We start from the raw sequence: 22,644 nt of genomic DNA, 5'->3' as shown, positions 1-22,644 counted from the left end.
ATAATTCGCAGTGAAATTATCCGCATTGTATTATAATTAAACACAATAGATCAGTCTTCTGTATAGTTGAAATAGTGTACACTTTTGGAACTTAAAGTGAGATAGATATATGTTTGAGATTGATGGCAGAAGCGAAAAAGGGAATTCTAGTGCAACAATAAAAAACAAACCTAATATTACATATTTATATTATAAAATATTAAAAATAATTTCATATAAAGAGTAGAGGTCAAAAAGTGAAAGCACCGACTGTGAGTTTTTGTGATCGAATCCATCGGTCGAACTTTTATGCGCTACATTTCAAGTAGCTTGGGATGAGGACCTATTTAATCGGGCTAACGACCGGTCGATAGGCCACTCGTAGAATAAGAGCCAACTACTGTATGTATTACTTTTAAATAGCGTGTCCCACTGCCCACTCGGTCCTCGAAACGTCCTACTTTTCCGAGCTTGCGTTCGCGGTATTCGTGACACCTTAAAAATGGACAGCGTTTAATTAGGCGTCTGTACCTACGCGATATTTCCGCTTGGCTGAGTGTTCGAACAGTTTATGATTGTCGGGAATTATCAAGCTGCGACGTTTGCGAGCCGACTAAATCCAAGACACCAAGAATATCTCGACTGTCGATGGACATTCACGGAAGTGTCAGCACAAAGAAGCATCCTCGATCGCGTTACAATTGATGCGCATGCAGAAGTCATTTCGACATGGAACCTGGAAAGGAAGTGGTTCGCCGCGTGTCAGAAAATCTTTTTTCTTCTCCTCCACCCCTGTACTCTCCTGGAGGCGCAACTTATGCACATGCATAATCGACTCGCGCTCGGACATCTATGCTGCGATCACTGTACGACTGGATTCCACCTACGTCAGAGAAGATACTTCACAGCATCACCGTCATCGTCACTACTACACTGCCAGAAATGGCGCCGCGAATGCAACTAAAAGTAGCAGTAACAACAACGATGACATTGATAAATTCGCATCCAGTTCGGGAAGAAATGGACGAAGAAGAAGAAAAAGTTTTGTTACAATTTATATTATTTAAAACATCGTAATACCAATCGTACAGGTTGTATAATCGTTCAAAACTTTCCGCTTCAAATGATCCATTGCTGAAGTTATAGATTAAACTTTATATTTGTAATTTAATAAGCTTCATTATAAAAAAGTACTTTTCTAAGAGTTTTTAATCGAAATTGAAATTTTCCAAAGTTCAAGTTTCAGACCCAACAACGTTCATTCTATTCAGAATTTTATATTGTATTTTTATATATAGAAACAAGAGCTTGAATAATGTCCTTCTACCTCTTTAGTTGAAAAATTTAGTTTCATTAATATAGAATGAGAGAGAGAGAGAGAGAGAGAGAGAGATATTCATGACAATTAAAAGATATTGGTTCATAACGAGTTTCAATATCCCACCAGAGATGGAATAGACTGTCTTTTTATTCGCATCTCCATCGGAGGAGGAGCTCTGTCCGTTTCAGGAAGAGATCCGTGTAACCAGATCGACCTTTAACTTCTCTTGTTACAATAATGGAGGCTGGTCGAAGGGCCGGGTAATTGGAAATTACCGTGTCGTCGCGCATGGTGGGTCACGAGAGCACTCTCAAGAGCGCGCCAACAAAAATGCGTCCACATTGGCGTCGGGCGCACTAACGCTTGTTCCTATCAGTACACTTTAATTTTCATCTCAGTTCAATTAACTCTTTATTTTTTTCTAGTTCTAAGAATAGATAAGGATGAAGAAGTTGAACCGAGGTTAAAGTTAATGTACATTGATAGAAATGGACACCGCCAGAAAGGGTCTCTCCAGCGATGGATTTATCGAAATAATCGTAGAATCGCTCGGGATAATCCGGAATAATCTATTCCGATCTTCAAGCACGTGAAAAAGTTGCAAAAATCGAGAGAAAAATCTTCGCTGGTGTCGCAAAGAGAGTCTCTCAATTCGACCTTTTCGCGAATCAACTCCCGCACTCCCACACCACTGTGGATGAGAGAAACAAACACGCACGGTTCTCGGCGCCGTCGGAGAACGGAGGCCGACCGATTTTTCGCGTTTGGCGCAAACATTTTCGCTCTTTATGCCGGACGCGAGAGATAAGTGCGCTTGTAAAAGCGTCAATGTGTTAATGAACGCGCGAGGAGGCCTTCAAAGTTTTCATCACTTCCCGGAAATGTACCTGAGGTGTCGATCTGACAATGAATTCGATTGTCGCTCGTTATGGAATGCGTGGATTATCGCAAATACTTCGAAATAAAATCGATAAGATTCATTTATTTCGAAAAAAGGGCACGAACTATGTCAAATTTTTCAAATTTTCACGTTTAATAAGTATAGTAACAAAAAAACTATTTAATTTTAGTTCCAGTGGAATATAAGTATGAATTTTGTCATACGTTACAACAGATACTTTATGTTGTTGTAGTTTATCACAGATTTGATATTTTTGAAAATAAAATGATTTTAAAAAATATCAAACCTGTAATAAACAACATTTCTGATATAAGGAATAAAAAAGGTATTATTTAATCTTATGAAAATTCCAAAACACAACAAAAACTTTGAAACTTGCATTATTATTTTGCTTGAAAACTATAGAAATATTGAAACAGAAAGGTAATGCACTCTTTCTGTTACTTATTACTCATTTTCAATCTATTTTTTCAATCTATTTTAGGCCACTAGAATAAGATTACTAGACGTTCCCGTTTTCTGAGAACAGTCCCCAGATTGAACTTTGTGTTCCCGGAGTGTCCACAATTTTCTTTAAATATCCCCGAATTTGTCATTTTTGAGTTATTGGCACAAGAATGATGTTGTTATAACTTATTTCAGTACGATTATATTAAATATATCCAAGACTGCTTTAATATCTCACGCTATCTCAAGTAATAATCTCGATTAAGCCTACCGTTCGTCAAGAACGCCGAAAGTACAGTTTTCTTCGTAACGTCATGGAAAAGTGGAGCTGAGTTCAACGCCATGCATCGCGTGGGACTAATGGTAATTAGGTTGGATCTGGATGCACAGAAGACGTTGAGGAGAAAGTGCCGCTATATTTGCGGGTGCTCATGATCGAGAGGAGCATCCACACCTGTTTATGACGGAATTTGCCACCGATGTTGCAAGACTGAATCAATACTCTGGAGCTTTGTATCAAATACATCGATACCGTGTATCTTGTAAATTCGATATCAGTATAATTGGCGACTTTCATTAAAATATAGAATTATTATTATATAGTATAGAATTTATTACACTTCAGCGTGTACAGCCAAGAAGGAGACTTGGTTTACAATAACTCCTTAACTCATTTATACTTGCATACCTCTCTTGCTTACAATCACACCTAAATATAGGACTATTATTTAATATGATATATATCACTCCTCGTTCTCCCTCTCCTCTCTCTTTCCAATTATCCGTATATAAATTGAGATAGAGATAAATTTTTCTTAATTGAGGAATTAACTATCCTTTATATTTTGCGTCGAATAAGGCTCTGATTATCGGGGTGCAAATCTATGCTGGCGTAAATGGCAGACGCGCGTCATTCGCGCGAGTCGAGGTGCGCTGAAAGGAAAGGAAAAAAGAACTGGTCCGAGCTGGTCGTCAAAGGTAGGTTTGAATCGCGAATAGACGAGTGGCTACCCCATATCCTTGGCACGATCCGTGCCGGCGGTGGCGATCTCGCTTGGTGCTAATTGCCGGTACTAATTGCTTGTCACCGCACTCGTCGCGGTGCCGGGATACTCGCACGTATTCGCTTCTACGTACGACACCGAACACTCTTGGGGATACGAGGCACGTCGCATACGCGACACGATGACTGTCGATTCCGACAAAGGACCGACAAAGAACATTCCGCGAAAGTTTGCACAGACGGTGTCTCATGGGTCTTTACGCGCGCGATACGCGAAACGCGAGCGCGAGCGCGAGCGCGAAAGCGGAGGCCGTTGGCACTTTGTCGCTGCCGAGGTCCTCGGCGATTTATTTCTCCGGACATGAGACACTCGGATAATCACACGACTGAGATCCCACGGAGATCGCCTTCGTCTTCACGGAATCTCAATGTCGCGATATTGATTTAAGAGGAAATCGGCTTAAGTGGATCTGGGAACTTATTGCGAAATGATCCTCGTGCGAATTTAAGATTTTACCTAATATTTGCGTGCGCAAAAAAGGAACACTGTTAATTGATTGCGTTAAACAGAATGTTTATTTTACAACTGTCGACAGTTTTCTTCGAACACCGAAAGAGGGTGCATTATTTGGAATTCTGATTAAAAATAGACAAATCAGAATTTTCCGATCTCCCCGATCAGAATTTATTATAATTTCACTTGAGATAATCAGAATTCTGACTGATATGATTGGAATTTTCTGGCCCGTTCATTTTCAACCAGAATTTTTTCTCACTACACTGATTGAATACTTTTAGATCTAGAGGAATAGTCATTTATTTGTTTCAGCTAGAATTGCCATTCTTTTTTAAGATGTTTAGGGATGTCTAGAAATTTATGAAAGCATCCAGGATAATTATGAGCGTCCAGGTTTCAGGGAATTTTCTAAATGTTTTACTTTGACTCTTCCCGCGCTACTCTATATTAGTCTGATTTATAAGTGTAATAAGCCTTAAACTATAAGAAACTAATCAATCACATAGGAGAGTAATCGATTATGATTGGTTAATTTTTTAAACTAGTACTATTAATGATCGATTAAATGTGAAATAATTATTCGTTAACTGTTCTGATCAATTTTACTGACACGCATTTTTATTTGCGTTCAAGATTTTTGGTCTGTAAGTTCTAGTTTTGAAAATTTTGATATGACAACCTTAATCTCAAAAAGAAGAAAGTTTCCAGTTGCAAAACAATCATTGCCGAGCTTAATCATTTTAACGGGAGAAACCTCAACGAAGAGCTTTCACGGACACATTTAAAATATCCACGATCTATCTCATGTTGCTGACAAGTATTGTGAACAAGTTTTGCTTGTCCCATCGGAGAAATGGCTTCGCGAGTGGTCGGATCAGATTTTAAAATCTAAATTCGAGCTTTCGTATATGTACATCAGAGAGGAGGCGAGGAGACCTACATTGATACGCCCTGGTAATATTATTCATGAAGCTTTCACGGATGCCGGTAGGTATTAAAACAAGGGAGAGATATTTTAGCCGACGCAGATTCTATTTCGCGATGTCGGACGTCAGCGCTTGTCACTGTCATCAAGAGCACACCGGAGAGGAGAGGTGCGAATAACGCGGTTTCGCACTTGAAAGTTCAAGAGGGAGTTTCGTCTAATCCAGAGTTCTTCAACTGGTCGCAAACGACATGTAAAAATGTTAAAAAAAAATAAAAAAAGCGAAAAAATTTTAGAAATAGGTAAAAAAGTAAGTGAGGTACGAAGTAAAAGTATTTAAAGAATTGTTTTTGAAAATTGTTTCTAAAAATTGTATCTCGGAAAATGAGACAAATTACATATATTGTTTTTACTCTTATTTTAACCCGGGATATTTTTCACCCCAGAGGCCGACAAATGTCAATTAGAACTGTTACTTTTGACACTTTCGAAGATTCTTTAGCTATAAAAGCTTTAAAAGAACGAATTTAAAAATTAATTCCAAACCTTCAAAGTTTGACGTACTTCGAAGCTTCGAGGCATCTTAAAAGTTCTTTCACCTTAAAACATCGAGATTAATTCAAAAAATCCGAATTCTTTTATCAAAGCTTCTAGTCTTCCAAATTGTCAAGAATAATGGCCTTAATTTAATGTGCGACGAATTGAAAAAGATGCAAAACGCTGGTCTAATCTAATCGATAGAAGCGCGAAAAATGGCTTGTCTCGTTAATCGAACTCTCTTTTTCACGGCAGTGGACTACATCGCGCGTTACGCGGTTAATTCTGCACAAGACAAGACAAATCCCCCGCATTCGCGCGCGTATACACGTTCACCTCGCGGTGCCCGAAAGGTCAAATCGCCACTTTCCAGCGGCCGATCGCGGCTGTCGCGATCGATCGGATAACTCGGAAAAGCTGTGCCATTTGCAGAGGGAAAGAGAGACAGGACGTGATTCTGCGAGGTCGGCTCTATCGTGCCGTTCGAAATCAATTATCCCGGGGATGGTGGACGAGCCGCGCTTAACGATTTCTGTTTATAGGCCTACCTTCATCGCGCGCGAACGGCAGATGCGATAAATTCGTGTCGCGCGTCATTGTTGACTTTGATGGCTCGTTATTTGCGGCACTGTCCTCGGCACGATACGTTGACGTCTTCGCGCGCAATAAAATCGGTACGTCTCACTTTCGTACCGGGTTGCGTCGCGACGCGGTGCGGCGGGACGGGACGGAACGGGAACGAAAAGCCGGCGCCGACGACCTCAACGAGTCTTCCGGCACGGCTGTGCCCCGGGGGAAAAATCTTATCGGCGATTTACGAGCTTGACGCGCGACCGGCTGGCCGACCGGCGAGAAAGAGAGCTTCGGGGGCGCCTTCCGTTTCAAGCGCGGAACACGTGGCTCCTTTTGAACATCCACACACTTTTATCGCACACGAGTAAAATTAGAATCTCAGAACGATATAATAAAGGCCCGGCGAAGTGCAAGCTTGTACCGAGTGGTCAACAAGCGACAACTATAAATAATTTGAATCGTCCTCGTCGAAACGTTGGCACATATTAAAGAGCTTTGCCGGAAAAACTTTTACTTATATACAAGTGTCGTATTTTATCTTTGTTAAGAGACGGTATATACCAAATTCGGCAAGAGCAAGAGTATCGAATTTACGAATCCCAAGGCCCGAACGTTATTTGCACAACGAAAGGGACAACGGTGATTGCGAGGAATGCAAATTGTTGAGTACTATTAAGGAAAAGCAGCACGGTGTGTTTGCACTTAAGCGCGTAAATGCACTGCGTACGTGCGTTGCATGCACGTGCGAGTTCCTCATGATTTACGATCTTAGAATTAGACACAATAGAAACGACTCTCGCGTCTAATAATCGTGGCTTGACGCTCGACACGCTTATACCAATGCGAGCGTTGCCCAGAATTTGCAAATATGTGCCATTTCCCAAGAAACACGTAAAAGTTAACAAAAAATCCCTTTATTTTGGATTCTCAATGTCAATAAACAGTTAAATTTGGTCAAACAAAAAATCATCGTTTTGATTTTCTCTTCACTCGGTATATTCCTTAGATTTTAACCCTTTGTGGACTGGCAATCTCATTTGGAGACACCCATTTTTATTTTGTAAACTTCTTGCTCGATTTATATGAAACTTGACTTATGGGATGACTTGATAATAACGCTTTATTCGAATCTGAAGTTAAAAAGTAAAAAATTCAAAATGGTTGATTTAATATATATATGGATAGAATTTTTTTTAATAATTTGATTAACATATAAAACTCGGTTTTAGGGAATTTTTAATTGCGAAGTAACATTAAGTTTCCAGTTTTGCTTCATTTGAATCTCATCAGTACTACATATATATTACAGTATTGATTTTCGAACTGATTTTCAAACTCTGAATCCTTTGACACTAGATCTTCTTTCATGGAGATTACTTTATTACCTTTTTGAAATTCGATATTTCACATACGAAAAGAACGGTTTTGCTAAAGTATCTAAGAATTTAAGTAGATACACATCTAAAAATAAATTCTACTATCAAAATAATTATGTAGGGGATGATCAAACTGACTGCTAGAGTATCAAAACTTTTTGCAGCATTATTCATCATGTTTGATATTTCTATGTAATCCATTTTAATGATCCAACATAATTATTTTCAAACCTGTATCTAGCTAAATTTTTAGATACTTCAGCAAAATCGTTCTTTCCGTACAGGAAAGCTATACTTAGCGATATTTATAATAGAATTTCTTAAAACCGAATTTCATTAAATCAGATTATTTTAGTTATCGAAATTCGCGCGACGCATCAAGAGAAGTCAGCAACTGTAATCGTTGCATTAATAACACGGCATGCGATGGGAATCGGCTTTAAATCCGTCAAGATGAAAATCAGTCTGCCTTGTAATTAGAGACTCTCATGCCGCCCGTTTCGAGAGTTCGAGCGATTCCGCGTGCCCATTACATCTTCTTCTTTCTCCCTCCTTCTGTCTTTGTCTTTTTCAATTGCACACGGGGCAACTCGCACCCTGACCCGCGCGCTAATTAACGAATTATCATTCGACAGCGGCGGCGGCGCGACTTTATTTGGTCGCGCCAGGTGTTACGAACAGCACGCTGGCGTTGATTTAGCAATTTCTAGGCGCCACGAATCGCCAAGTAATCGCTCGTCGCCCCCGGCAATTTCCATTATTGGTGTACCGAGAGACTGAGAGTTCGCGAAGGCCGTCGTCACGGCGGATAAAGTGGAAAGAGACATGCAGCCTCCGTCGTTGCCACCACCGTCGTCGTCGTCGTCGTCGTCGTCGTCGTCGTCGTTGTTGGCTTGGTTTTCCTGCCAAATTCGACGCGGCGTGTATGAAAGCGTGGGAAATCTCAATTGTGTACCTTGCACCTCGTATTACTGAACCGACTCAGCGAACATTGTGAGAAAATTTCTTTATCGATAGTTAACGATAATTTTCTCCCGAACTTCACAGATTACGTTAATATTTTTCATCACACGTAAAAATATTTGCAGTTTACGCTTATTATTCTGATACTATTTACAAAGTTTTAATGAAATGCGAATATAATCTAAGATTCACAATAATTGTGTTTCCATTCTGTGACGGAAGATCGGAGTTTGCTACACGCGGTTAATTTCTGAATTTCTTGAATATGCAAACGCGTGGGCATCTCAAGGTGAAGCCGCGCGGTTTTGAGCGCGATTATATCACGTTTCATTCAATTGCAAAACGCGCGATTATAGCGAGCGCACTGTGATTATCTATTAAAATGGCAGTATCTCGCTGTATCGACCGATTACGTAGTCCCTCGGTGACACAATCGCATTAATGTATACAGCTGCGGCTTCTCCGTTCATCTCATGATTATTGCCGATGTGATTTCGGCAAATATACCGCGAAACAAAACGAAGCGATTGTTGCGCAGCCTCGCAGTGAAAAGAAAGGAGCTTCGTGGGGCATGAAAATTATATATAGTTGAAAAATTTATGTCAAATTTAACACACTTGTCTCAAATCCATACAAATTTTTGTATTAATTTAACACAAAATGTCAAAAAGTAACGTAAGTGTTATATAAAAAATTTACGCAAAAATGTAATACCTCTTAAATTAACGCTTGTAATATGTTAAAAATTAACAGTTTATCTTAGAATTAAGGTAATATGATAATGTTTATGAAGTAAACCATCTTAAGATCCTCCGAAAGTCGAGACATTTTCCAGATCTCGTAGAAAACTCCTTAAAGATGAATCATCGTGGCAGCTGTGCCGTTGCTAATGTACGCCTATTTATAGGATAAACGACGACGTTCTCGGAAAAAGTGTTCCATTCACCATATCGGTAGGCAAACACGAAACCAGGGCTCTCTCCTTCCATCGTGCCTCCGCCGTGCATCATGATTTTAATCGGCTGACCAACAAACACGCGTGCAACGCATCTCCCACAGACGGAGATTTTCCACGGCGATCCAACTTCCCAACTTGAGATCGCATCGCTATTCCACCCTGCGGTCGTCCCGCGTGGTCCGCGAGAGGAGGCGTTGAATTATTTATAATAACGCCGGTAGGAACAACCGATGGCATTAATGCGCGAAACGAATTCCCCGTTTCTTGCCCCGGGTGCGTTGACCACGCACGTAACGCCAGGACGTCCCGGGAAGAGTCTTGCTCCGCGCGTTATTTACGGCAGAATGCAAATTCAGCGCGTAATTTATCCTTGTCGTGAGAGAACGCTTTCCTTATCTTTAGTCCGAGTAACTTTAAGTGGCGTGGCACACAATGGATGTTGCGCCTATAAATAAAAATGACACAATTGATAAAACAAGAATTGAAAATTAAACGGCACGAAATACACAAGCGAATGCTTCTTCAGTGTAAGTTTCCTCTCGTGTTACGACGCGTGTAACTCTAAGGTAACGTGTGAGAGTAGCCTTTCACTAGGCAACCCGTTCGGCATCGTTGCACGTCAAGAGATTGACGTTCAACATGCAAAGCGCGAATGTTATTGAAAAATTAAAGGGTTCGTTTTTTTTATTGCTGCATTAAACTACACGCTAGAACTTTCTTTCTTGCTTTAGTCAAATTTCGAACATACTATTTCACTTAAATATGTATAAAGAGTGTACACTATTTCAGCTATAAAAAACGGATCTCAGCATTGCCGAGAAGACAGGCGGGAGAAAGAAACTTACACGTGGTTGATTTGAACATATTTGCATTTATTTCGTACTGTATTATTAAAATTAATACAATGACAGAAGAAGTATTTACAGGAGGTTTTTAGCAGCTACATGCGCGATCGTAATCTTCGCGATTAATTATTGTGTAATAATATAATAGCATAATATAATAATTCTATAGAATATAATATAATATAATAATAATAATAATAATAATAATAATAATAGAGAATATATCGGGCAGCGCAGCGCGTCCGAGTCGCACGGAAGGCAAGAGCCGACGCTTTCTTCCGCGGATTTTAATTAACGCGAAGAAATGAAGCGAAAACTGATTAATTCTGACTAATGACATATCACAAAGAAGAAAATAAATAACCGCGAATTCACCGTGACAGAAGCTAAGTCGACCCTTCCCGGGGTCGCACCGCCCTCGCCCGTCGTAGCAAAATTATATTTTACACATTTTTATTCCGCTCTTTGATTCTCGAAGACGCATTCTGAACCACATTCCCCAGCACACATACGCGCGCATATATGCGTCTCGAGAGGAAATGCACGCGTTAAAATTGTGCGTGTACACGGCCTGTCCGCCTGCGCGTTCGATGCATTATACTTTACGTATCCGATGTTCGCCGTTAACGAACATCCGGTGGTTTTCGCATCGATAGCCAGACCACCGTAGTCGGAGAGACTGAAAACCAGTTGCCTGGGTCCACGAGATCAAAAGTGTTCCCCTCAATTCAATTCCACGCGCGATGATTGAAGCAGCCGTCGAAGAGAAGACATCACGAGATTTTCGCTTCATGAGTTATACTCCAAGGGTGTTACTTTCACATCCCTCTGGTGAATTAAGATTCGGCGAAAATTTTACATTTTCATAGTCTAAACGGTACAAGTTCTCGAAATAGTCAACGTATCAAAAGTGTGTTCTTTAACTTCGAAGAGAACCACCAAAAACCGTATCACATCGATCCTATTTGCAATACGGAAAGAAATTTGGGAGTATTGCTAAAAATTTCGTTGCGTTAAAAAACATATCAATTATACATTTACTGGCAAATATCAGGACCTCGAATATCCCGTGGATTTGTGTATAAAGAGATGATACAAATTCACGGTTGAACGAGCCTCTCGTGCTGCTCGAAGCCGAGACTCGCCAACCAAGTCCGTCATTTTTGCAGCGCTCTCTCGTCCGCTCTTCTTTCTCGTCTCGCTCGGCGAAGACACAGGTCGCTCGTTAGCGTCTCGCCAACGAGCGTGTGTTTGCGGCGAAATGAACGAAAATTAGAGGCGCGAAAAAAGGGGGAGCGAGCGTGAGAAAGAGGACGGAACGTGTTTATGACTAGCTTTCGTTGCGCTACGCGAGCGAGCGAGCGAGCGAGCGACTCACGCGTTTCAATTTGTGCGAGATGATGAATTCTGTGGATAAATAAGTTTGTATGTACAATTATAATTTGCGCGTCTCCACGGGAGTTCGGAGAGCAGACGAGGTTGATCGTCTTGATTCTCTTTCTTTATCCTTCCGCGCGTAACGAACAATTAACAATTTTTAAGTAACAAAAGAAAAGGATGCAGATTCATAAAGTATATTTAATAGCACGATTGAGAAAATATTTAACAATAGGGAAAACGTATATATACATGATATATACTACCCATAGAAAAATGGTCCCATCTTTGTAATGTGTAATGAGAGCTGAGAGTTTTCGGTGGTTCGAGAGTTTTCGAGTTACTGACATCTCTGAAGGGCTCGGCCCCGCATTGCTAATTTCCTTCATCAAGGCCGTATTATTCTCGAGCTAACCAGAATTAGAGACGCCTAGAAAGCTCGTCTAGGCTTTCAATTTTGATTTCTCGCGAAGCCGGGCGCAATTAAGGCACTCTTCACACTTCAGACGTACATTCTCTCCCTGCTATGCATCATTATCTCGTGACTCGAAAAGCCTTGCCGCTTGTATCGGACAAGTAAACGTAGGCACTGGCGACGTGCGTCGTATTAGCGAACACGCATCGTGATTTTCTTTAAGGAAGGCACCGAAATGTATTTATCTGGATTGTCGTTGGTGGTTGTTATATTCAACAACCGATTGATATGGCGATTTGTTCCGTCGACGGAATCGCGTGCGATGCACCGAGATACAGTATTGCTGGCGATTACAGGATTTTTCCCGTGATTAACTTACTCGGCCGCTCGAACTATCGGCATTTTCAAAACGAACGCAACTTTTATCAATCTATTAGTGTGTGCCTTCCAACAAGTGACACAGATGACACGGTGTGACACAATGGATCATCACATCCTTGTTGTTTGCCAATGTTAAACAAAGATGAGATGATCACTGTATCGCTTGTTGGAAGGGGCATACACTAATACACGAAAGTGTCTGCTTCTAAAAATCATACTTTAAAAGTAGACCTCTTGGAATTACAATGACGTTTCGGATAAACATGTATCGCACCGCGTCTCGGTGCACGCGCACGCAATACAGTTCGAGTTTTCTTCAGCTCAAAAGGACGGTTGATCAATCAGTCTATCGATAACGGCAGTCTAGGAAGAGCCATTTTCGCTCTAGTTCTTGATTTCAAACGGTTTCGTCGGGCAGTGACGGCGGAATCCGTCAGGATTGACGAAAAATCGCCATCGAGTCTCGATGGATCGACTATCTTCGTATATGGCGGAATGCGTTCCACTCATAACCGGAATCTAACGTTGGGTGTCGCGATGACTCCATACGATCTTTCCTTCGGATCTCTGCCGTCGCCACCTCGGTGCGAGACTATCTTATGTGATCAGCATCGCAACTGCAACCGCAAGCACCTTTTTGCAAGCCACGCATACTCGCGATTTGTTTTATCGCTCGTACATTCTATGATTACTCGAATATATACATCAAGACCACCCTCTTCGAAGCCGATCGCTTCCACGAAGAGTCAATGCATACATGCACGCACGCACGCATACATTCGTATACGCATTCACATGCTCTCTTACAGTATTTACAACAGCCGTTTGTTCGCTTTGATATGATACAAACTACGATCTCTCGTCGGCACCTTCGCAAAGGCACGCGTATGTAGGAAGGCATTGTACACGTAGGATTCCACATGCGACACGTTTTGCACGTGGTTACGTTGTACGACTCGCATAGCCGTACGCACACTCTTTACAATCGGTCTTGGTTTCCCGAGAAGTCCAGCGAAAGTCGGGACAGGAGCTGTTCGAGAGGCTGTTCAAGGATTCTAGAGATCAGGCTTGGTGTGGTACGCGCGTAAACTTTTTGTTCTCGCTACGAAATACTGCTTAATAATATTACATGCATCGCGATCGAGTTACAGGATGCCGCATCGCAAAATTTTCTGATCGTGTTAACGACACACATCGCCTTTACCGAATTTCGGCGAAATGTAAGAACACACCGCATTTTTCATGCTATCATTTCACGTTCCCCTAACGCTATCACAGCATTATGTGCTTCACGAAAAATAAATTCAAAAATAATCCCTTTCTTTTACATACAAATGTCGCATAACGTCGATGTTGTTCTTTATCGTTCTAGAATCAAAAGATCCGTAAATTCGAATATATTTTTCACAAAGCTCATAGTCCTTATAGAAAGATGCGCAATCCTGAACCTTCCTAAGAACCTTCTCTGACGTCACAGCCTTCGCAAATCTCGAGGAACTTCGCCCGTCTCGGTCCCACCTTATCCTTCGTTCGCACATCTCTCGGGCACGCCTCGTTGCTCAAAACCTCCCTTCTACTATTCGCGTCACTGTACACGTGATATATTACGCGATATGTACAATCGCCTCAAACTCTCGAACTTCCGATCCCTCGGCAACTCCTCGAAGAGGCTGCCAGAGATGTCCGTCCACCTGCGCACGAATATAATTCAACGCCGACACCTGTCGACGCACAGCTGGACGGCACAATCTTACGAGGCCTCGTGCACCTGGAACCGCCGAATCCGCGCCTGCACTGACTCGCATTGTACTTCGCTGTACCTGGTGTACCTGCCAGCACGTACGGGTTCCCTAATAACTACCAAGTTGCCGCCCCGTTCGCGAAGCGCCTCCAGACCGGCCTTGTTGCTACTGCCGCCACGCAACGCCGTCACCGTCGGCGGCGTCGTCGTCGGGATTTTCGCTATCTTCACACCAGACGAGGTCGTCTCCGACGTGAAACGGCTGAGCGCCTTACTGACGACGCCACTGCATTCGCGTGGCCAAACTCTGGTGGCACGATGATGATGATGATGCCTCTGTTCCCACCTATCGGCGGTCGCATCGGCGGCGGTGAACGGAAAACTCGCTCTACCTTGACTCTTACCGTATAGAATAAAATCGAGGGAGTCGTCCGAATAGATGCTACTGCGATCGCTCGAGCTGTCGGTCGAGATTTCGGATACAGTATCGCTGCCGCTATCACTACACTGTTGCTCGGTCTCGCCGAGGATGAACACGGGCGTGCACTTGAACACCTCGCCACCGCCAGCCGGCATCGTGTGGGTGGCAGTGGCGCGACGTTGCTGAATACTACCGTTGGTGTTTGACGATGATGATTCGATGATGACGATTTCCGGTAGGACACTGCCGGAAAACTTTCGCGCCAGCGAGTCCATGTTCCTCTTGAAAGTATCCCTACGGTCCGGGCTCAGCCCGAATCTGATGGGTTTGGGCAACGATCTCGAGGCCGAGTAGAGGTTCTCCGTGTGCGAGGAGACGGCGCGAGTGCCCGCCGCTGACTTGGAAATTTCCGCACTGTGGCACAAACCGGTCGTGGACGACCGTTGCTGCTTCTCGCCGTCGTTCTTCGGCGTAGACGAGACCTGACTTTGATTGGCGATCGGCAGCTCCGACGAGGGGCTGTCCTCTTGCGGGGGCGTCGTCGAGGAGTCGAGAACAGCAGCAGGACTGTCGTCCGACGAAGGGCACGTCGCCAAGGGCGCCAACGGCTGCTCGAACATGTTGAACCAGGGATGCTGGAGACACTCAGTCACCGTCAAACGTTCACTGTGAACAAGACAAGAGTCGCTTGCTTGAAGAGAATCGTTTTGCGAATTTTTCAAAAATTTTTTTTTAATTAATCCTACAATACTACTTTCATTATGGCATACACTAATTTTCTTTTACTTTGTATATTATAACTTTGATAAAATATTCGAGATGTACATGAATATTACCCAAACGTGTGTGTCATATTTAATGCTGATTCAGTCAACATTTTATATCATCAAGAAAAGATAATCGAAGAAAGAATATTTTAAGAGAAAAAGACAGAATGTAAATGTAAAAATAAAATTTAAAAAAATTTCTCTGAGTACCGATAAAATTTCAGAAATCCCTGATAAAAAAATTCTTGAAAATGCCAGGTCTATCTAAGAATTAAACACTTTGTTATAATGTACTTATTTTTATGCGATATTTTTGCGAAAATAGAATGTCTCAGAAACATTGAAGGGCTGAGCTTTCAATTCGACGTCGTACTTCTAATTCCCGTTAGAATGCTGAAGAGACGTGACGCGATTATGTTGGTTACTTTAGTACACGCGGTGCTCTTAAACAAATATATCTGAACAACAGGCTCGTTCCGCGAACAACTATGTTCTCGTCGTCCTCGTTAACTCGAGGAGCGACAGAGTCAAAGGGTTAAGAGACCCGTCGCATAAACGACCTCCACTAGGCGGACCGGAGCATTTATCGACGGTGGCCATCATCGTGGCGGTCCCGCCGGGACGTTTTCACGTGGCTGTTTCATGCTGTGTGTATGCCATCCGCGTATCGCGCGGTCTGCGCAAAAACCATTATGTTAGCTAACGTATCGGTCGACTTCCGGCATACAGAACGGCGCAGGATATCTTCAATAACGAAGCAAAAGAATTGTGTAACACGTAAACGCCGTGGAATGCCGGTCCATGGAGGAGATACTAAAGTGCTTTAGGAGGCGACCCCCCTTAATTCTGGGATCATCAAAAAGGCCCGGACAAAAAGTATTCATATAAGAGCATTATAACTTCTCCACGTTATTCGCGCATTTATATTATGACATTCAAATCGAGTGTAAAAACGAGCGGTGAAATATAATATTAGATGAATTTTTCCAACTAATGGATTAATTAATTTTATGAATTAGGCAAGCACAAAATTGTTAAGTTATCGATCAAATTTATGTAACGATTATATCGTGATCACAGGGAATAGATTTATACAACTGGAAAATTTGTTTACTTAAATTTAAAATATCTCAAATGGTTCCCTTGATTTTTTTTGTATTAATTTAATACGAAATAAATATATTAGAATGTGACAGAAACATTATGTAAAAATTAATACAAAAAATTTAACGCTTTGACATAATTTGGAAAAGATGTAGAAGCTTATTTCTTCAGTAAAATTGATATTTATATGTTAAATTTACACATAGCTTAATCTTTATTTGTTTATCTTAGAATTCCTGTTATAAAATTACATTTTTATGATATCTATTATTCATAAGTTGTGTTATTTTCACACTACGAAATGTTAAACGTCAATTTAGTACAAAATATTCAAATAACAGTCACATTATATTAAATTAACACACACACACACTCAGATATGTTAAAAATACAACACAAAAATTTTAACAAGAACCGGTTTCGACACAAGTACAAAATGTTTTTATTATGCAGATCACGCTTATTAATCATTAACGTTAATTAATTTCGCAATCATTTGCATAGTGTAAATGCATAAAATGCATGAGAATAATTAAAATACATTAATTTTAACGCATTGCAAATGACTTGACGCGTAAACAAACATAAATTCAACTGGAAAGTTTTCTTTCAGCGACGTGTGTTCGAAGCCTCTTCAAGACGAAATATGGTAATTTGCAGATCAGCGATGAAGACTGCTATTCAACTTCGTAGGACATGACGATAAGTCATGCGGGTTCCGCGCGATAAGACCCCCTATGTTTGCCCGAGAGGAAGGACGCGAATAATTCCGGATAGCAACTTCCTCTCAGCTGTCCGCGCGATAAGGAAACCTACGAGGTCTCTCAGTCTTTCTTTTTTACAGTGGAACTCGCCTTCCTCGACATCGGTCTTCCCGCTTCGAAGAAAGTCACCTCGCGAAGCGACGTGGCGCCAATCGTTTTTCTCCCGTTCGTGTACTCGTGACCGACGATGAGCTCGATGATTGACTGACGATAGTTCTTATCCTCCGGATGGACGAGCTAATAAATGCATCTCAATGGAATCACAATGTCGCCATTGTGCACGGCTAATCCGCAAATTATTAAAAGAAAATAGCAAGATGGAGCTTCACGATTCGAAGAAGACATCGCGCGATTAAAACCGGGAATTGATGTACATAATTTAATCCGAAACGCATTAATTTGCGCATACATCCGTTTGATTTATTAAATATACGCTTGCGATTTTTATTCGCTTTCATGTTACGTTTCGTATAATTGAATGAAAGGCGAAGCCATTGCAATAACACGATGAAAGTTAAACCCGAGGCTACGGGATATGTCTCGCTCCTAGAAATCCATACAATAAAAGACATCGACGGGGCTAAGAATCTAACGTTCATTTCTACAAATGTAAATTAACTTTAATCTCGATTTAATTTACTCCTTATTTTTTTCTATGAACTAGAGAAAGATTAAAAAAGAGTCAGTTAAATTGAAATTAATCTACAGTACATTGATACTGTTTCAGAAAGAATTTCTAATATCGAGACAAAAAGTATTCTTTTGAAGTACTTAATTTCATGCAATACAAAAATAAAACAGTATTAAAATGAAATGAATAATTTCTTCTCCCTCGAATGAAATAAGATCGATTTATTGTCTTGGAGACAAGAGTGACATTAAGTTTATATATTCTTACGCGTTTATAGAATAAATCTTTAATCCAAATATTGTAACACACAATGCTGGCGCCATAATGTAAGGTGCTGGATCATTTATTCTAAATTAAAACATTTTTCATTTAAAAGTAAACTATTTCTCTTTTAACAATAAATATATAATGAGATTGTCCCTATATTGATCCTATTTTAGGGTCGATATTATTTGATAAATTCGAAAGTAATGGCTGCAGCATAGACTTTTGCATAACGCATAGTGCATAAAAGAATCAGAATATTTCCTGCCTTTCTTCTCATTTCATAGAAAAGAACAAGTTCGATCGGTTGATTTTCTTATGCAGTATGCGTTACGCAAAAGTTTGTGCTGCGGCCGTTAATAGTATTATATTCGGAAATCTTTTCTACGGATGTAACAACCCACAAGGCGTTTCGGCGACAAACAGGAAACGTTCCTCGTGGGGGGAACGCGACTGTTGCAAATTTCTCGCAAGCGAATGATTTTCCCCCGAATGCAAACTATCAATGGACGGCGTTGACCCACTGATACCAAATCGCTGTTGGCGGCGCGGCGGTGGTAACGATCCCTGATGAATCGTTACCGTCATGCGATGTCATCATCTCGGTTACAGCACGGAATGTCGCGCTGCCTGCGCAACGATATGTCTACGTGACGCGATTGTTTTCGTTCTAGGAAATCGGCCGACATACCGATATATAACTAACAATGTAACCGACGCGCCGCGAGCGCGTGTTTCACGTGCTATCTTCTTTCGCTTCGAAATAAGCGCCGGGCATTCTCAGTAGATCGCCGCAGCCTTCCGCGAAAGAATTGTTTTCACCGGTCCAGGAATGCTCGCGCCGGTTCTTCAGTAACGCGCTCGCCGACACCCGCCTCGACGAACCGGATAGGCGACTAACGTCGACCGACCGAGCGATACAGTGCGGGAATTACGATGTGGGTGCGTAACGTACAATATATAATTTGCGGCGACGACGTCTCGATCACAGCGGGACAACGAATGGAAATCTTTCCGTCGAATCAAGTGGAGTATATGAAGATAAATGGCGAGTAGCTCGCCATGATGATCAATGAATCTCGCTGTGAATTTGCGTCGCCACGCGAACGTTACGCGCATATTTCACACAGCTTGTTCTAATCGTATCCGAGAATTAAATTCCTCGAGTCTATCTTTTCTCGTTTACTTGACTTCCGCGTTGATAGATGGAAAGAACGGTTTTACTGAAGTATTTAAAAATTTAACTAGATATATAGATCTGAAAATAATTTCGTTGGGTTATCAAAATAATTGCGTAGAACACTTAAACATTAGTGATAATGCAAAATTTTTAACATTCTAGCAACCAGTTTAATCGTGCCACATAATTATTCTGATTATTCAACGAAATTATTTTCAGATATGTATCTAGCTAAATTTTTAGACACTTCAGCAAAACCGTTCTTTCTGTATATTAATGCGGAAATCGAAGTAAACGAGGAAAGACAGGTTCGAGGAATTTAATTTCTATTTTTAGATCTATATCTAACTGAAGTTTTATATACTTCAGCAAATCCGTTCTTTCCGTATATCAATGCGGAAGTTGAAGTAAACGAGAAAAGACAGATTCGAGGAATTTAATCATTTTTAAATCAGTACGTATGCCGAGTTAAATTTTTAATACTGCAGTAAAACCGTTCTTTTCATGTATCAATGCGGAAATCGCAGTAAACGAGAAAAGGCATATTCGAAGAATTTAATTTTTATTTTTTTTATCTTTAACTAAACTTTTTAATACTTCAGCAAAACCATTCTTTATACGAAAATTACATGTTCTAGTTTCATCAATCTAATATAATTACGTTATTACCTCTCTATTGTGACAATTGAAGAGCAGATTTTCAAAATGCCGTTTCGTCAAAATTTATAATTTTCAGAAAACGAGAAAGAAAGAAACTACGCACACAAGAAAATTATGCACTTTACAGAAAATAACAATATGCCAATCAGGATGTGAAATATTAAACAAAATTGTTAAACAATGCAAAAAATGTTTAACAAATGCATTTTGTTTGTTTCCAGTTAAAAAACATAATACAGTTCGAAATATCTATATTTTTTCAGCGTATAAAGATGAAAAAATGCTTTCTGAACATCTCAGAGTAGCTAATAATATGAGTCTTTCAACACTGAACACTACGCCACCTCTAACTAAAAAAATGAAATTTTGGACAAAACGCATTTTGAAAGTCTGCTCCTCAATTATGATTAGAGCTAAGAAATTCGTTTAAAACTTACTTCGGATCTTTGACCATAAGTTTGCGCATAAGATCACGCGCTTCCTCGGAGACGTCCTCGAAGAGATCGTCTGGGAAGTCCAGGCGACATCGGCTGATGTTGCAGAACGTCTCCTGTTTGGTGTCTCCTCCGAACGGCGAGCATCCCGTTAGCAGCACGTAGAGCAGCACGCCAACGGACCACATGTCGGTCGCCAGGCTGATCGGCTCGTAATTCAGAACCTCCGGGGCTGAGACACACACGGTAGATGAGCCGTTATTATAACGTGGCGAGATTCCGTGGTACATCGAACCCTAATGCTCATCGAGATGTGTGTGTGTGTGTGTGTGTACGCGCGCGCGCACGTAAGTCCCGGTAATTAAATTCGAAAAAAAAGGAGATAACGCCTCTTCTGTCCCCCGGCCTTTCTGCCATTACGTCGTCGCGACCGCTATTACGACGCGCTGATGCTTAATGGAGCCACGCGTGTTCCTCAACGGGATAATAATAATTGTAACTACGGACGTATTAGGCCCCGAGCGCGAACTAGGTAATCACCACGATACGGAAACGCGGTTGGCTCGTTCATCGCGTAATAGTCGCGCGCTCGAATCGGCCACTTTGTATCGACTCGTTTCCGACCGAATCACGCTACAGTTTTTCCACGCCCTCGGCATTATCCGTCCAACTTAATTGCTACAAAGATCCACGAGCTGTTTTTTATCGCGTGAACGGTTTCGCTAATTTCTGCGAATGATCTCAGAGTTGATGCTAATCAACCGATTAAATCTCACCGGCGTGGAAATAACGATCGGTTCAATTAAAACTGATCTTTTCTCTCTTTTCTTTTATTCGATATGTACTGACTACTGGAAGAAGAGTTTTTGGTATTTGTGACTATAATTGCATGGTAACATAATTATGGTTGAGAGCTCCATTTTTACAATTATTACTGCTATAATGTTAGTACAGGAAGGATGGGGATTATAGAATACTATTTTGCATTATCGATGCAATTATAGTCACAGTTGTCAGAAAATTTTCTCTCAGTGCACAATTTCGGAGTTACTCTTTAAATCTTCACGAAGCAACAATTCCTTTTTTTCCAACATTAAATTTTGATTCTCATTCGTACAAAACACAACCAATAGAGATAAATGCCTTTAAGCTGAATCTTAAGTACTTGTATAATTCTATGTAAATTTATATACTATACATATGTAGTCCTTTAAACTGCGCGCCGAAATGATTTTTCAGTCTTGAAACGCAACCTCTAGTAATTACCCCAGTAATATTATGAATTAAATTGACCAGCAATTTAACAATTTGATGCATTTTAAACGATCTTAATAATACTGAGTGACATATTAAAATCGGTAAATAATTAATCCTTTTTTTTCCCAGGACAATTTCATTTTGTAAATATCAAGAGTGTAACCGGAACAGCTCGAGACTTTTTGATTTTCTCCGTGAGAGATTATCTTGTCTCGCTATTGCTTGACACTTTCGTCCACTTAGAGCATGACTGTTAGATGATACGACGTAATCGCAACAGTAATCGATTACGAGGATCGTAAAAGAGTCCTCCTGGCCGATCAGGCGTGCAGAACCCGACCACGAGTGATTCTCTAGTTTACAATTAGGCGCGAAGTAGCTTGTTTCGTTCAATCACGCAACGTGCCTGTTTTCCTAATGGAACTACACAACACGGCGATTTCTTAGCATCAAACAGATCGCAAACGTGGAACGCACGAAGGTGCGACCCCGACGTCGCACTCCGATCGACTTTCGAGGCCGGAAACCACCGGCACGCACATGTTCACCGTCTGTATAAGGCACCGCGTTAAAACGGGCTCGCTTTATCAGGGTTGTGGTCTGTTATCCTCAGTGACACGCACAAGTCCAAAACGCTAGGGAAACGCGCAGGTGTCAATTACGATTGCGATTCTCGTGCGAACTCCCGGATATTTATTGCTGGTGCGAGTGAGTTCCATCGTGGTCGCGTTTTGCGATGACAAGCGACATATTCGGAGTCCATTACTCGAGTAGAATGAAATGAAATTGCGTTTGTGGAAAATGTAGAGTAAAAAAAAGTAGAGTTGTTCAAGTAAAAGATTGGCCATCATTTAGACAACTTAATTTATCCGTCATATTCTCTCTCTCTCTCTCTCTCTCTCT

General features: G+C 41.2%; 1 protein-coding gene across 2 annotated transcripts in view; it reads right to left on the bottom strand.

The window, feature by feature from the left end:
- Positions 1-11,263: 11,263 nt before the first annotated feature.
- Positions 11,264-22,644, bottom strand: part of LOC108761270 (serine/threonine-protein kinase 17B) — a 122,489-nt gene continuing 111,108 nt past the window's right edge. For both annotated transcript variants that reach the window (XM_018507707.1, XM_018507700.1), the window contains 2 exons: positions 20,488-20,716; positions 11,264-15,346 (listed from right to left, as the gene is read on the bottom strand). In XM_018507707.1, coding sequence (XP_018363209.1) covers positions 14,269-15,346; positions 20,488-20,716 — 1,307 coding nt within the window. In that variant the 3' untranslated portion in view covers positions 11,264-14,268. The remainder of the gene's footprint in view (positions 15,347-20,487; positions 20,717-22,644) is intronic.

The sequence above is a fragment of the Trachymyrmex cornetzi genome, unplaced genomic scaffold (assembly GCF_001594075.2).
Source record: "Trachymyrmex cornetzi isolate Tcor2-1 unplaced genomic scaffold, Tcor1.1 scaffold109, whole genome shotgun sequence".
Lineage (NCBI taxonomy): Eukaryota > Metazoa > Arthropoda > Insecta > Hymenoptera > Formicidae > Trachymyrmex > Trachymyrmex cornetzi.
Note: the sequence above shows the minus strand (reverse complement) of the source record. Positions and strands in the feature narration are given on the sequence as shown.